Source organism: Thamnophis sirtalis, unplaced genomic scaffold (assembly GCF_051295495.1).
Source record: "Thamnophis sirtalis isolate CommonGarterSnake01/CBP01778 unplaced genomic scaffold, rThaSir2_p1.2 scaffold_12, whole genome shotgun sequence".
Taxonomy (NCBI): Eukaryota; Metazoa; Chordata; class Lepidosauria; order Squamata; family Natricidae; genus Thamnophis; species Thamnophis sirtalis.
In genome coordinates this window covers 43,383,732-43,401,173 of record NW_028261392.1, presented here as the reverse complement: position 1 = coordinate 43,401,173, position 17,442 = coordinate 43,383,732, and the positions used below count along the sequence as shown (strand labels likewise).

General features: G+C 41.8%; 1 protein-coding gene across 4 annotated transcripts in view; it reads right to left on the bottom strand.

Moving 5' to 3' along the window:
* Positions 1-5,670: 5,670 nt before the first annotated feature.
* STS (steroid sulfatase) overlaps positions 5,671-17,442 on the bottom strand; it is a 132,618-nt gene continuing 120,846 nt past the window's right edge. For all 4 annotated transcript variants that reach the window (XM_087726691.1, XM_087726693.1, XM_087726692.1 and 1 more), the window contains one exon: positions 5,671-8,710. In XM_087726691.1, the coding sequence (XP_087582817.1) occupies positions 8,358-8,710 (353 nt within the window). In that variant the 3' untranslated portion in view covers positions 5,671-8,357. The remainder of the gene's footprint in view (positions 8,711-17,442) is intronic.

Genomic DNA, 17,442 nt, shown 5'->3' with positions numbered 1-17,442 from the left:
GCGCAAAATGTGCCTTGCCGTGGGTGTGGAGGCCGTCACACCCGCACGGCCTGCCCTTTCCGAAATGCTATTTGCCTCAGATGCAAGGGTGAAGGCCACCTGGCTAAAGTCTGCAGGGCCCTCCTACCGGCACCATCATTCCTGCAAACTTCGAGCCGATCCCAGGCGCAAGCGCGCCGCCAGCAGCCGCGGGCCGCACAGCGGCCCGAAGACTGTTATTCCACCTGTCAGCCGCCTGTTCCTGACTGTGTAGCTAACCAAGCCGCTGCGGGAGCCCGGAAGGTCGCAGCCTCCATCCAGCTGGAAGGTCAGCCTTGCCGGATGGAGGTGGACTCCGGCTCTTCCCGGTCTCTCCTACCCTGGTCCCTTTTCTCCCGTCTCTGTCCCAAAGTTCCCCAGAGCCACTTATTGCCGTCGGAGGTTTCCCTGAGGGATTATCAGGGGAAATTGATTCCCACTCTAGGCTCCTTCCCTATCTCGGTTTGCTATGGCCCATTCCAGGGGAAACTGCCCATCCTCATCGTTAGGGACGACCTACCGGCCCTCTTGGGCCTGGATTGGTTCCCAGCCCTGGGATTGTCAATTGGGGGGGTACACCGGGTTGTCCCCTCTTCCATCGAAGACATATTAAAGGAATATGCCGACGTCTTCGATGGCCAGCTGGGTTGTTATAAGGGCACCCCCATCTCTTTAAGTCTTGATCCCCAGGTTGCTCCCATTAGGCTGAAAGCCCGCAGGGTGCCTTTTGCCTTGAGGGCCAAGGTTGACGCCGAACTGGATAAACTGTTGGCGCAGGGAGTCATCGAGCCCGTTGACCATTCTCGTTGGGAGACACCCATTGTCCTCCCAATCAAGCCGGACGGGTCGGTGAGGATCTGCGCCGACTACAAGTCGACGATCAACTTGGCCCTTCAGGCAAACCCCTATCCAGTCCCTGTAGTGCAACACCTGCTCCACTCCCTGGGGCAGGGTTGCACATTCGCCAAACTGGATATGGCGCAGGCCTATCAACAGCTCCCGGTGGATGACGATGCGGCGGCTGCCCAGACCATCGTCACCCACCGTGGGGCTTTTCGTTGTCGCCGCCTTCAATTCGGCGTTTCCGTAGCCCCGGGGATCTTCCAAAGCCTTATGGAGCGGCTGCTCCATGGGCTACCGGGCGTTGTACCGTATTTCGATGATGTTCTGATCGCTGCTTCCAGCCGCTCAGAACTCATCGAAGTACTCAGGAAGGTCCTCAGTCGTTTCAGGGGCGCGGGCCTAAAACTTAAACGCAGCAAATGCTCGTTTGCTGTCCCTAAGGTGGAATTCTTGGGCTTCATGATTGATGCCCAAGGCATCCACCCCACGCCTTCAAAGGTTGCAGCCATTAGGAACGCCCCGGCACCCACCTCCAAGGCGGAGCTGCAGGCGTTCCTAGGGCTCCTGAATTTCTACGCCCCCTTCATACCTCACAAGGCGTCACTAGCCGAGCCGCTTCATCGGTTGCTCGACCGATCCGCGGCCTGGCGCTGGGGGAGCCGCGAAGCGCATGCGTTCGCGGCTGTCAAAGAAACTCTGACGTCAGCGGCAGTCCTGATTCAGTACAATGACAGGATGCCCCTGACGTTAGCGTGTGACGCCTCTCCCTACGGAGTCGGGGCGGTCCTGAGCCATGTCCTCCCCAATGGCTCGGAGGCCCCGGTAGCCTTTTATTCCCGGACACTCTCCTCGGCGGAGCGAAATTACAGCCAGATCGACAAGGAGGCTCTGGCTGCAGTGTCCGGGATTAAGAGGTTCCACGATTACCTCTATGGTCGGCATTTCACTCTTGTCACTGACCATAAGCCACTCCTTGGGCTTCTGGCGGGCGACAAGCCGACCCCCCCATCCTCTCCCCTCGCATGACTCGCTGGACGGAGTTCCTCACAGCGTACTCGTATACGCTGCAGTACCGTCCGGGCAAGCAGCTCGGGCACGCTGATGCCCTGAGCCGCTGCCCTTTGCCGGAGACAGATACCGCCCCTGTGCCCAGCCTCTCTATCCTCACCATCGCGTCTTCCGGCCTTCCCATCTCTGCCGCGGATGTCGCGGCCTACACTAAGGCCGATCCAATCCTCTCCCAGGTCGCTTCCTGGGTCTTGAGGGGATGGCCCACAGACAAGGTGGCAGAGGGCTTCCGGCCCTTTAAATCCAGACAAGCGGAGCGCTCCCTCCACGGGGGGTGCCTCGTTTGGGGGGATCGAGTAGTGATCCCCGAAGCACTTAGGCCACAAGTTCTGTCTCTGCTCCATAAGGATCACCCGGGCATAGCGCGGATGAAGGCATTGGCCCGCAGCTATGTCTGGTGGCCCTTACTGGACTCAGAGATAGCGGCCTATGTAGGCCGCTGCACCCCATGTCAACAGTCCAGGCCCAATCCTCCCGCTGGGCCTGCTCGCGAGTGGGAGGCTCCGAGAGGCCCATGGTCACGCCTCCACATTGATTTTGCTGGTCCCTTCCACGGCCAGAATTTCTTGATTGTGGTGGACGCCTACTCCCGCTGGGTGGAGCTGGTCCTGATGGGCTCCACCACGGCCGAGAGGATGGTCCGGGCCTTAAGAAGGCTATTCGCAACCCACGGGTTGCCTGACCTAATAGTTTCGGACAATGGGCCCCAGTTTATGTCCACCACATTTCAAGAATTCTTGGCCGAGCAAGGGATCCGGCACGCGCCCATAGCCCCGTACCACCCGGCCAGCAATGGCCGGGTGGAGCGGGCAGTCCGCTCAGCGAAGGAGGCCCTGGGCCGCATGGACCGGGGCGACTGGCAGGCGAGAGTGGCGGCTTACCTGCTAAGCCAGCATTCCACTCCCTGCCCAACAACCAACCGAAGCCCCGCGGAGCTCTTGATGGGCCGGCGTCTGCGGACTCCCCTGGATAGGCTTCACCCGCTCTATTCAGGGGATCAGCCGAGCAACCTGGGGGTTCTCCCTCCCCGTTCGTTTAAACTGGGGGACGCAGTCTGGGCCCGGGCATTCTCAGGGGCTACACAATGGGTTCCGGCCACCGTAACCACCCTGACAGGCCCCTGTTCTTTTAGGGTCGGACTGGCTGACGGATCCCAATGGAGGCGCCACCTGGATCAATTAAGGAGGCGCCTCCCGCCACCGGCTGGCAACCCGGACTCTGCTGCAGACAACACCGCCCTCCCGGGGTTGCCATGTGAGGCCTTCGCCAGACCAGGCCTCGCCTCTCAATTGCCTGGAGCTCAAACCGAAGAAGTACATTCTCGGGCCTTCACCACACCAGGCCCGGCCTACCCGAGCTCCCCCTGCAGGGAGCACCAACAGAACTCTCAAGCCGCCGCAGAACAGGCCCCACCTATTGCTCCGGCCTTCCCCAGTGACTCTCCTCCCATGCCTAACTCTGTTGTTGTTTTGGACACGCCGCCTCGTCCCTGCTTACCCTCATTGTTGAGCCCGCCTTCTGGGCCTTCTCTCGAGGGCGTGCCTTGGAGCTACACCCCCTTCCGGGAGGAGCTACAACAAGGAGGTCCACCTCCGCCGACGACTCCTGTGGAACTGCGAAGGTCGGGGCGGGTCCGGCGCCGCCCCGCCTATCTGCAGGACTACGCATGCTCCACCCGGGGAGCATGCGTGGAACTGGGGGGAAGGGGTGTTAAATATTAATGAGCCATGTAAATTAGGCTCACCAAGTTCAGCACCTTCTTGGAGGCCAGCAACAGCCTGCTGCTTCCTGATTGGCCGGGACGCAGCAGGAGCTGTTGCCGGCCGAAAGTTACCAGTTGATTGGCCCGGGGACTTGACAGCAGTTGCTGCCCAAGTCCCAGGCTCCTATTGGATGTACCGTTAATATAAATACCTTGGCGCGCACCGCGCCACTTTGAATCGCTGTCTTTAGTTGTTGTAAATAAAGCTGTTAGTCATTCATCCTGGTTGTCGCGTCCCTCCTTCAGTCTACAAAAAGATTAAAATCATATCTGCTGCCATTTATTTATATGATAAGGTCTGGAAAAAAGACATCTACCCCTTTACATCTAACCAAAAAGTCCCCTTCTAAAAGTGATAGGTGAAGCCAGACATTAGATCAACTCCAACACATCTGGTACAGTTATTTCCTAGCTACTGTTGATTCAGACTGGAGGTTCCTCCTATTCTCTTCTTTCTAATTCTGGCAGTGGTCTTATAAGAAAAATACAGAAATATATAGAGACCAGGTATTTTCATGACTGAAATCAATAAGTTGTGTTACCAGTATAGAGACTTTGAAACAACAAACAACAAATACAAGCAGAAATACAGAATGCCTTTTTCTTAGATCACACACTCAAGTACATAGAGACATTGAAACTTAAAAAAAACTCTTTATGTTCTATTGTTATCTATTTTCCAACAGGAAATAATAGAAAGGTAAGGTGATTCCATAAGTGACTTCAACAAGTTTTCAAAATAGAAACAATTTTTTCAAAGAAATATTTTTGTTTACTCTTGTTAAACATAAGGGTAACAGGTCAAGGTACAGAACACCACAGAGCAGTCTAAATATCTACTGCATCTATTAACTACTAACAGCAGGAAAGCACTTAGAATTCTAGCAAGAAGTGTAAACAAACACCCAGCATACAGTGTATCCCATGATTAAATAAAGCAAGGAAATAAAGCTGAATGACCACCCTACTGTACAATGGCATTATAAATCTACAAACTATTATCATGCAACTGCTTTGAAATATTAAAGCTTCATCATATCAAATGTGTGTTTGTATTCTCTTATAGCACAATCTGGTAAGCATAGAGGAACAACTGAAAAAAAATAACAAAAAGAGAAATATACTGAATAGAAGTACACTAAAAGGGGAAAAGAAAAAAAATTATTGGACTTTTGAAAAGAAAAATGGTGTTTCATGTCTAGCATAAAATGCAAAATTGTTATATTATTTATAGCTCTTTGATTATTGGCTACATATAGATCTCTTCTCTGGGTAATCTTCTTCTGGTTATTCTTTAGTTTTTCCACTCAAATATCATCCTCTAGTAACCACCCTGTCCAGATGGTCTCAGGTATCATCTGCTCCAGTTAGGTTGAAGATGGCAAGGAGGAGGAGGAGGAAGAGGAGGAAAAATATTTTGGGATGTAAGATTCTCAGCTCTTACAATAGCTTATGATCTTTACAATCTTATAAGATTTTATGATTCTCAAAATATTTTCTTCACCTTTAAAATTTTGTATTGACTTAGGATGCTCTGCAAATACTATTTGGATATCAAAACTGATGTAATATGTACAGTAACATACTTTTCTTCATTTTCTTATCTTCTGAATTCCTGACCAGCCTCTTTTTCAGAGATATTTGTTTAAGTGATTTATAAGGTCTTTATCATTTTTCCTTAACCCTTTCAATCTATCTGTATATTGGTTCAAACCAATTCAACAGTTGGTTCTAGTTCTTCAAGTGGGCCAAGTCAGAAACAAACCCCAAAATTACTGTTAAAACTCTACTGTTGTAGAATTATAGTAACAGAATATTGAAAATGTAATTTTCCATTCTCTCTTCTTCTTCTAAAGAGAATCAAGGTGAAACTATTTGATTTTTTCTCACCTCTTCTTTTCCAGAATTATTGTTTACTTAACCACTTTTTCAGTTCTTCAACAAGATTAACTCCATAATTCTTTACAATCACAATCTGTTTTTTTAAAATTTATTTATTTATTGATATATTTATTAGTTTAGTTAAATATATTTACCATGGAGATACTTTCGGTGGCTTACAATGGTAAAACAGAAGAAAATGATTAAACAGAATGTAAACATAACAATAGCAAAACAATTAAAAAATAAACAAGAAAAGTATAATAATATGAATTTAAATATGGATAGAGGGGGAGCAGAAAGCACAGAGGTGTTTGGGGTCAGCTAATGATAAAATGCCGCACACTGGAGATACACCCCTATTAGGTCCCCAGGCCAAGCAGCAGAGCCAATCTTCAGGCCCTTGAGGAAAGATAGAAGGGTGGATCAAGCCTCATCCTGGGGGCAGGATGTGCCAGAGGGCTGGTAATACAGCAGATACTCTTCCTTGGAACATTCACACAATCAGAGCTTTGCTGTTTACACAGCTAATTCAACAATGTCAATGTATAATATTGATTATATTTGATTTTTATATTATATTTTGATATTGATTTACTTCAATTTGAATAATAATAATTGTTGATATACATATTTACTTATTTTTTTCTACTTTACAATCCTTTTTATAATACACTTTTTCAATGATACAGATGAAATTTACAGACATAGTTATGGTTTTGCGGATTACATAAATCCATTTAAAATTCAGAATAACCATACTAAGATTGCATGGAAGTATTCTAAGAATACCACAAAAATGTAAATATGACCCACATTTTTAAATGACTTACATTTAACAATTAAGAAGACTGAAAACAATGAGACTTTTAGGGATAATGTACAATATTTAATACTTCAGCATGTCTCATGCTACAGCATAAAGCAATTCATTAATTAGCAGTAGTACTATGAGTCACTGATCTAATGAAATACATTAATTGTCATCCTATGTTCATACTTTTCCTCCCATGAAAACAACAGATGTGCTTGGATGAGGACATTTTTTTGCATTTAATACATGAGTATGGAGCATTATGTCTTTAATTTTGGACAGAAAATTGTCTTGCCCCAGCTCTTGTAAATATTTAAAATATTTAAAGCAAAGGAAGATTTTATTGTAAATAATATAGTAGGAATAAACAATTTCCATCAGTTTAAGTACTATGCAAAGCTTTTTGTAGCATATGAAGAGCCACCTTCCAGGACTGTGGGGTGGGAATTGTTTTCAGAGTATACTTTAGGTAGCTTAAAGAGTGTGGATGACTTAGAACAAGCAGTCAATCATTTATCACTTGAACTGCACCTAAATGTCCAACAAAATGAAAAACAGCTAAATTTAGCTTTGGCATCTAGAAGACACAGAAGGAATCTGAACTTTCTGTATCTTTGTAATGTAGTATGATTTGATGGGATTGGACTATAATAGTTACATTTTTCTATTATGTCTAATAACTGATGATAATATTATCCATTAGGGTTGACTCACAATTAAAGATATATTCATTAAATCTTGTCAGTCTGATGATATCAGCAAAGGGGATGATATGTGATGAAAAATGGATCTTTTCTTTGAATAGCAATGCTAATGTAGCACACTTTGTGGTAAATCTGTCCATTTGGATAATGCAATCTGTGAAGCAGAACATCCAAATGAGCTTTGAAGCAAAGCATTGTGGGCAGCTCTTTTACCTATGTAGGAACTGAACCTCTTCTTGCAACTTCATTCTACTAAGGTTGACATATCTTAGAGTTTCACACTCACATCAGTGTGAAGATTCCTAGGTGATTCCACCTGCATAAGGTCCATTCCTGCTAATATTTATATTTAGAGTAGGCTAAAATATCCACATTTTGTAGCATGGCTTTATTATCTATTGGTATAAAGAGCCACTGGCTTTTCAAATGTCACTTAACTGCAATCTCTATTCCTATTCATTGCCTTTGCTAGCTGCATTTCCAGGACTACACTTTCCCCAGTCTTGAATTAATATGTAAAGAATTGGTAATTTAACTCTGTAGCATGCATCCAGAAACTATATTGCTCTAAAAAGGCAGGAAGAGTTTGCAGCATATGGGTAAATAAAATTGCATCTATGAACCCCATTCAGCATTCAAATGATACAGTATACCATGCTGTATTTAGTGGATCCTAGATTTATGCCACTGGGTACAGTAATATGTGAGGCCCTAAGCAAACCTAAATTTGATGATAGTTTAATTATTACTAAATTTAACAATTTGGCAATCAATTGTAGTTCATTGCAGAGTCAGCCAGATATTCAGACTGGCTTTGGCATTTTTATCTATCGAGTTCTTCCCAAGGACCTGGAATAGACAGAATTTGATATCTGATTGTGTGATGAACCAAAATAATGAGGCAGCATATTATCCCACCATGCTACACTGGAGAAAATATTACATTACATTAGAACTATAACATATTCCATATGCGTTGTGAGTAAAGAAGACAGCCTGGTTGTATTAGATTTCCATTTTACTCAGAAAAATTACTCTGGGAATATTAGCAAAACTATGGTCTCACCATCACCCACTTTTGCTGGGACTTCAAGAATACATGAGCCCGCTTTAACCCAGTTCTAGTAACTCTTACATTATTTTAAGCACAATTAATGCAAATATTAAGGAAATATTATTACAATGTGTTCTTGTTTATTCCTAAAGAACATGAGTTCTTTACTAATTCTCAGTGATAATGTCAGGCTCTACATGAAGTTTTGTTTCCTCATGATTCATAATTGCAGTAACACCATTGGAGTAAGGAAGAACAGCAAGGCTGAAGCCAGGGCTTCCATAGGATATGTCCCAGTGAAAATTGATTGGGAACAGGAAGTATTGACTTGGTGTGGTTGTGCACTGCATGGTGAATAGCTTGAAGAATTTCATGGAAGTGGCTCTCTGTTTCTGGTGTCAGTGGATTGTTTTCTTCTGGGTCCTTGGAAAGATCAAAAAGTAGTGGTGGATCATGATATGTGACAAACTGCCCATGGCAGAAGCACACATGATAATCGTGGCAGCCATTAGATTCTTTGGGACTGAAATTTGGAGTGAAGTAAAATATCTTCCAAATAGAGTTACCTATAAAAATGGAGGAGGAAGACAAAGTTGAAGATATGTTATGAAGATATCCCATAATTGTGATAATCAGATTCCAAATACACTCATCTTCCAAGGGTATAAAGTCATTGTTTTTTACAATAGACTAGGAGTAATATATTTAAAATTCTGCATACAAAAGACAAATTCCAGATATTTGAAATATAATTCCACAATCCATCAGTACTTTAAACCTTAGTTTTCTCAAGAATGTGATCCAACATTATAACACCTTATTTAAAAAGAGTAACTGTTTGACAATAGCACATGTACATGTTCCATTATACCTAACACATGATAAGAACAGTTTGATATTAGTTAGCCTTGTGCCTTAACTTATACCAAAATGGCCTTTTTATCCTTATAATACAATTTCATATATTTATTTCCATTAAACAACTTTTTTCTAGGAATAATGACCCCCTGGTGTTTAGAACCATGACAACAAACAAAGGCTAATTTTTCACAAACATCTATAGTTGCTTTTACTGATTGGCATTATATTAGATTTATTGTAATTTATTGTGTATTTCCTACTGTTGTAATAGTTTGACAAATCTTGATTATCATTATGCAAGCCATTATCTTCATCTTCGTATTTCATCTGCATATATTGTTTGTTATTTCTGTTCCATGAGTTCCGCAGATTCAGTAGATTGTATTATTAATTGTAAAATTAAACATTAAAGGAATTAAAATGAGCCTTGATACATTCCACTTCTCCATTTGATCACAAAGAAGATAACCCCACCAGTATTTACCCTTGCAGCAGAATTAAAATAATACATTTTATGCAAGAAATTTGTACAGGAAGGCATTTTTCTTTATAACTGTATTCTGAAAACTTTATATGAAAACCTTTCTTCTTCATCTAATGATCTATTTATAAAACATCTATTTCATTTTTTTATTGACATATCATGCAAATATATCTACAAAAAACCCTCTAATATTATTGAAGGGTTGACATCTTTTCAAAAAGGCAGACTATGCTGGATAAATTATTGAAGGGAAGCCAGTTTGTAGCCTTCATGTCAAAGTGACTGTTACAATCAACATCAATAAAACAGTAGCTCACACAATCCATAGGGTCCTTTCTGCTTTAATATAAATACAATACATGGTGAAGGTATTTCTTTTCAAAATATTTTTTATATGTCTAACAAAGTAGAGACAAGCCTTCCTTTCAATTTTTACATAATTCCACATTTGTTCTAAAAATTATGGTGCAGCTAAATCCTTTGAATGGACAACTGCAATTTTGGGAGATTTATTCCATTTAAAAAGGTATTCATCTGAACTAGAAGTCTCCTCCAACTCTGTTATTCTATTCAATGGTATAGCTGTGTTCACAAAATATGATTTTGTAAAACTCCATACATTGGGAATTAATATCATTATAGTTCCTATATGTTATCCCAAATACTTTCCTAAAGTAGGCATTATCTTTCTACTGTTTCTGGCAAGAATTTAGTGGTTTACCAGATTCTCCTACCTATTCTCAATAGTTTTGTTTAATACACTTGAATGAATATTTAGTAATGAAAGCATGCTATTGATTAAATTACAAATTAAGCCACCTTAAAATGTCATATACTTTAAAAATATGATTTCTGATGTCTTTAAATTCTTTTCTAACTTTAGACAATGTCGTTCAATTTTTCCCCTAGAGGCACAGGCTGTGGTCTTTTCTCTTATACCCGTTTCAAATAAATAAATTTTCTTTTTATTTGGGTGAAGATACATTTATCTTTCTTTTATACATATATTTTTCTTTCATAGTTCATCTAAACAATGTGACTCTGGGGAATATACAACACAAAAAATAATAATCAACAACAAAAATTTCATACCCCCCAAACCATGTAATTTTAAAACATGTACAATATAAAAACATTAAATACAAAAATGACTGGAATATCATTACAGACTTTTTGAATAAAACAAAAAAATGAGCTTATGATTTATCTCAATGATGATTGGACCGTATAGAAACAATAGAGTTATGTTGTAACCATAGAGTAAGAAATACAATTACAAAACAATCAAAAGGAGCTGTCACTCAATTGGCCCCGAATGCCTGGCGATCCCAAAAGTACAACCCTCCTCCCCAAAATGGAATGGGACTGTTCACCTCGTACCCTTCGCTGCCCCTTGTTCGCCCCCAGGGTTCTGCCCCCAGCCATTAACCTCTACCATTTCTCCTCCGCTGAAACGACCCTAGCTGTTCGCCCTGGGCAATGGGACCCAGCCTCTTCAGTCCCAGGCCCTTCATCACGGGCCATTTGGCAAAATACTGCTCACCCCAGGCTTTTGGGCTCAGGAGACAGTTGGCTGCCAGCCAATCAGAGGAAGAGAAGGAAGAAAGAGAGAGGGAGGGAGGGAGAAAGTGTTCCATGTCAAGTTTCCTCTCTGGGGCTACTCTCCGCCCTTCCCCCCTTCCCCTTTGTGTCACAATTGCTGCACACATATTAATGTGTCTTCTCTTAAAGGGGCAGCCTTCTTTGTACTGAGAGGGCAAATACACACACACACACACACACACACACCTAAAATCAATGTAGCAATATAAGAAAGCATTTATAAGAAAAAGAAAGGCTCACATTTGGTGGAAAGAAACCCCAGTGCTACAGTAATTATTCCTCAAATTTTTGGGAATATGTTATCATCTACATAACATGTGTAGCTGGCATTGTGGTTGGAAGAAAGTTCTTCTTCACCATGGTTCTGTGGTAAGGTTCCCCAACATGTTTCAACCATAGGTATACTTCACATTAATTGATATTCTACTATATTGAGAAAGTGGTTGTGTTAAAGTATCAAATTTAAATATTAATATCCCGGTTATGTCCCCATGGAATTGATGGAATGTTCCTTATATTAGTTTTACTTACCATTTCCATCTTTGGGGAGCAAGTGAATTTGCCAGTTTGTATGTGGAAAGGGGACCACCAGGACATCTCACAGATAGAAAAACAGGCTAATTTGGAAAGCACAGCAGTTATGCTGTTGGTATGTGGAAAGGGGACCACCAGGACATCTCACAGATAGAAAAACAGGCTAATTTGGAAAACACAACAGAATTCTGTACAAACTATAGTTTCTGGATGGTGTCAAGAGCAGTGCCCTGGAGTGATCTAAAATTAAGAGCTGTTGAAAACATTTTACTAAATACAAACAGCAGCAGGAACAACAGTAGCATTATTTATCCTGCATGTTCCACCTTAAATGTCTTAATTCAGATATAATTAAAAAATTATCTTTTATCTTTTTCAAAAAATATCATTATATTTTTCTCAGGGTTTCTTCTTTATCTTCATCTTCAATTAATTCTCATAACAATATCAGAAACTCAAATGAACATGTAAAGTTAAAACCACTCTTCGTATATCTACCATTTGATTTGATTGCAGTAAAAATCCCCACTTCATGAGGAGCTGTAATTAATTTCTTACTTAAAGCCAGGCTCCCCACTTCTTCCACAGTAATTGAAGCTCAGGGTGGTAGGGTAGCTTTTCAGAAGTTGGCTGATCCAGCAGAGAAGAAGAAGGCTACTTCTTGTTTTATAGGAATATTATCTTCCCAAAAGTGGCATAAACATATAATTAGTACCTAACCAGATCTCTTCCTTAACAGTCCAAAGTACTATTTCCACATCTCTCAGAAAACCAATTTTATAATAGAAGATCCCCATTTTACTAGGTGTCTTGGTAGCTCTACTCTTGATACTATTCAATCTCCCATCATAAAGGATATTTCCCTGCCACTTTAATGAACCACATTCTATTTATACATGATCCAAGCTTTGGAAAGCTATTCAGTAAATGGTAAACAATTGGTTTTAGAATTTATTTTTTGGTTGCATGACTTAACATTAAATAATTTTTGAAGTTTTGTTGCTGAGCTAGCTACAGATTAGAGAACAACACATAACTTCTGAATTGTAGTTTATATCACTGAAGATACAGAAGATCTCTGGAACTAAAACTCCTGGTTAGACAATGAAGTTCATTTTAAAATTCTAAGGGGCATTAACTTTAACTAAAGTTATCAGTATTCAGAGGTCTTGTGTGCTGTTAGACCAAAAAGGCTATTACCAACATTCTATATTGTTTTACCATTCTGAAGGAGTTCCCCAGGCTATTGAGCACAACGATTAGCCATATAAAAAGCTAAGTGCTCTCTATATCAAAGATTTGCTAGAAAAGTAGCAGGTCAGATAATGACCTTGATGCTGTGGTGAAGGGAAACCTGGGAGCCACTGAATGTTTAAGTTTCTTGGCATTTATATAATCGATCATGCTAGCTGGCAGTATCAGGAATATACTATTCAACATCTCAAGGGCAACATATTAAGTTTGGCTAGTATCTTTATTTATAATTGAACTGCACAATTTAATCTATAAAATCAGACACCACCAGCCCTCGGTTATTTTAGAAATTGATTCCTCTAAATTGTTTCTTCCCATCTTCTATAATTATTAGTGGAGAGTATGTACAGTCCTGGTCCTATGAAAAGAAGGGAAACATGGGCCCAAAGGCAGTCCTTCTTGAACATTTAGAGCATTTCTTGACCCAGAAATGCAGTTGGCCCCTTTGCTACTGCTTTCAAGAGCTCCATCAAAATCAAACTCCAGGTTGTAGGAAGAGTTTTGCCCGCAATTCTCTATTTTAACCACTGTACCACCAGGGCTCATAAGTTTATTTTAGTGGTTTTACTGAGATGCATTTTTTAGTTTTGGAGCCAGTGATAAATATTTTCCCCTAAATATACAAGTAAATCATATCAAAGAAAAGATGAGATATTAAATCTCACCCATGGATCCATCCAAGAAAAAAGCAAGGTACCTAACTATCTTAGATAGTTTCAGTTTCCTTAATATCCCACTTCTCTATTTCTTTCTGTCCCAGCCTGATTCAGAATTCTCCTTTTTAGAAAGTGAAGCGACCCACTTGCTTCATACAAAATGGATCTAGAAAAAATGGGAGAGGCTGAGTAACCATTTACTGCAACATATAACATGTACTGTATTTTCTAAACTGTTTTAACTATACGGCTAAACATTAAGAAAGATATTGTGGTAGATTTGGGAGAAACTGGCTTATAAGATGTGTAGTAAGACTACCTTCTTCAACTTCTGATTTTTTCTTCTTTAGACTTCATTCTCAAAATTTAGACAATTATGAAGATGATGTGTTTAAAGATAGAAAAAAAGAAAAATGCAATCTAATTTTTTATCTGTGAATTCAGGAGAAGCAAACTAAGATTTATAGGGGTAGGTCTGAGAGGGGGAATAAAGCTTTGGCTCCTTGGTTGTGTTATAATCCATCATTGTGTTATTGCAAGCTACTGGTACAAAGCTTGACAACAGCATAGAAACTTAATGGCTGCATTTCTAATCATTGAAGAAAAGTAAAATGCATTAGTGGAATGACCAATATAATATGCTGTCAGACACAAAGAGCTGTCAGAGTTGTAATCTATAAATTTGATAAACTGTTATAAGACTGGTCATTAAAGTGGAGACTGCTCTCTCTAGATAGCCCAGCTGGTATATAATTTCATTATTTAAGAAGATCACTGTAAGGATTGAATTAATCTTCCAGCAATTAATAATCCTTTTGTTCTGGTAAATTCTTGTAAGAGTGAAGCTTTATTAGATACCAGAACAGTTAAATGTCATTCTTTAATAAAATCTGAAATCATCAAGGAAGAATAAGGTTATTTTAATAGTATTTGCAATATGATGGTCTGCAATAAAAAGAAAACCCCCTCTACTTTCTTTTGAAAAAGGCAAAAAGATTCCCAAACATATTCAGTAATGGCCCTAAAACCAGACATAGGGTCAATGTCCAGATATTCCTATCAAAGAGTCACAAAATTAGCCCTTTCTCTTAAAGAATGGTATGCTGGGATATGGAAGTGGTGATTGATATGCAGCTGGAAATGAGGAAAAAGACTCTTTTCCAACTATTGGTGGATAGTAAGAAGGGGCACTTGCCACTTGTAGAGTAGCAGGTAGAGGTTAGCTGATAGCAGGGAAGAGCACTGACTGAACATTTTTATGTGGTTTCTGAACAACTTTATGATATCTCTTCTGTCAGTGCAAAACACATTGAGGTTTTATTGTTCCCAATCAAACTGAAGGCAATAATGATGTTCCAAAGAGCAGAATCCAACAGAAATGAACAGGTATCTCAATCCAACAGACATTTGTTCAGATAATGCTTGAAGTAACACAGATGTAGGATCAGGCAGGCCTTATTGTCTTCTTGAATGAACAAGCCAACTAATCTACTGTAGAATCAGAGGTGGGTTCCTACCGGTTCGGACCGGTTCGGCCTAACCGGTAGTAGTATGCTGGCCTGGGTCGCAGAACCAGTAGTGACTGCTGGCTGGCCATGCCCCCGAACCAGTCCACCTGGTCAGACACTCGTCCTGCCTTGCCTTCGCCACGTGTATCCTCTGCTTCCTCCTGTCTACATACAGGTAAGCATTGAGGCAAGGATAGCAGCGGGGCATCAGGGAACTCCCAGGGAGTTTTCCCACATAGCTTTGGCCACGATACAGCCTGATGGGGAGGGGCAGTGGCCCAACAAGCTTTGCAATCACCTCGCTGTGAAGCTTGTCAGGCCACCACCCCATCCCCACCAGGCTAGCATCTCCCAAAGCCGCCAGCATTGCAGGAGTAGCTGTTGCTACTGGCTGCACCGGGCACCCAGGAAAACTCCCCAGCATGGTGCAATTCCAGGATGGTGGAGAGCTCTGGCATGCTCTGCTGCCACTGCTGCTGCTGCTACTAGCTGTGCTGGGTGCTCAGGAAAATTGCCCAGCATGGCACAGTTCTGGGGCAGTGGAGAGCCCTACCCTGTTGTTCTCAGCCTGCTCATTTTTTGGAGCAAGCTGGGAAAAGGATAGCAGGAGTTATCAGAGAAGCAGCATGCGAACAGCAATCTTCATTCCTCGGCAAGCTAATGGCATATCATCAGCAAAACAGAATTCAAGACTACCTGGAAAGGAACACCCTCTTTGAGATAAGAGCCCCTCTGAGCCTTCAGCTTGTTTGGCTTGAACCGAGCCAGCAGCTCTTGGATCTTCTTGGCATGTGTGGTTGGCCGGGCAAGGGCTGCATGGAAGGCAGGCAAGCATGTCGAGGCCAGCCAGCTGCGGGGAAGGGAGCTAGCAGCCTACTCCCTTCCCCACAGCCCTGCCATGCTTGCCTGCCTTCCACACTGCCTTCTCAGCGGTCTCCCATGTCTGCTTGACTTCCGAGGTCGACGTCCAGCCTGGCCTAGCCAGAGGGTGGGTGGGCAGCCTTTGGTGGAGATGCAGCCACTGCTCTGGGGCTGACAGGGGTGGTGGTGGCAGGGATACTCCAGGAGGGCAGGTGGTACATATGTGCAGTAGCCCCAGGACATCCGCCTGGTGCCTGACCTCCCAGAGCACCACCGCCACTGCATACATATATAGTAGATAATGTATCTTTTTGAGTGCCTATACACAACCTATATTATGTAATATGTATGTACACATATGGCATATATACATAGGATTAAATAGTATATTTTGGATGTTCAGAAGTAGTAAATAAACAGACAGAGAAATTATATCTTGTTGAGGCTTTTGAGGCAAGGAGAGGCCAGGCAAGGTGCCCCTTGATGTGAGTGATATCAAGTTGGCCATGCCCACCCAGTCACATAATCGACAAGCCACACCCACCAAACAAGCCACACCCACGGAACCAGTAGCAAACATTTTTTGAAACCCACCCCTGTGTAGAATATCTAGCCAGTGCCACATTATGAACAATTGTACTACATATTCCAAATTTCCTCCAAAACAAGACTTTTATTTCCAGGGAGCTTTCTCTAAGGCAAAGTAGAAGCATTAAATATAATAATAAAATATATTTACCTCAGGCCTAGCATATGGACTTCATTGGTAATACAATTGGCATGCATTTTATTGAAAATATAATTTAATTTGTTCAATATGCCACTTTCTTGAGATAGATGGAAGATTACCAGCCATCAAATAAGGCCAAGATGTGTCAAAATGGAAATCATTCTTTTTCAGGACTTAACAAATGCCATGGTTTATGATAACACAGAGCAGAATCAATAAGCTATTGCCTGACTGTTTTTCATGCCTGTCAAGAAAAACACTCTTCTACAGAAAATAGTGTGAGTAGAAGCCTACATCAGTTGATTAACAGACATTTTTCTTAGTCTAGTTAATAGTATGACAGTATCTGCTTAAACTAGAAGTGCTCTTCTCTCCTTGACAATTATGTACTTTCACACTTAGCAAATAAAATATGCAAAGTATCCCACACGTATTATTTCTCTGACTATACTACAATGGCCTTTAAAATGACAAAAGACATAATGAGGGTAGAAGTTAGCTGCAGTCCAGTGGTGGGTTTCAAAAATTTTTGGAACCTACTCTGTGGGTGTGGCCTCCTTTGTGGGAGTGGCTTTCTGGCCATGTGACCTGGTGGGAGTGGCTTGCCAGCCATGTGTTTTCTTTCTCTCTCTCTCTCTCTCTCTTTCCTTCCTTTTGTCTCTCTGTCCCTTTTTTCTTTCATCTCTCTCTCACTCTTTTTCTTTCTTTCTTTCTTTCTTTCTTTCTTTCTTTCTTTCTTTCTTTCTTTCTTTCTTTCTCTCTCTCTCTCTCTCTCTCTCTCTCTCTCTCTCTCTCTCTCTCTCTCTCT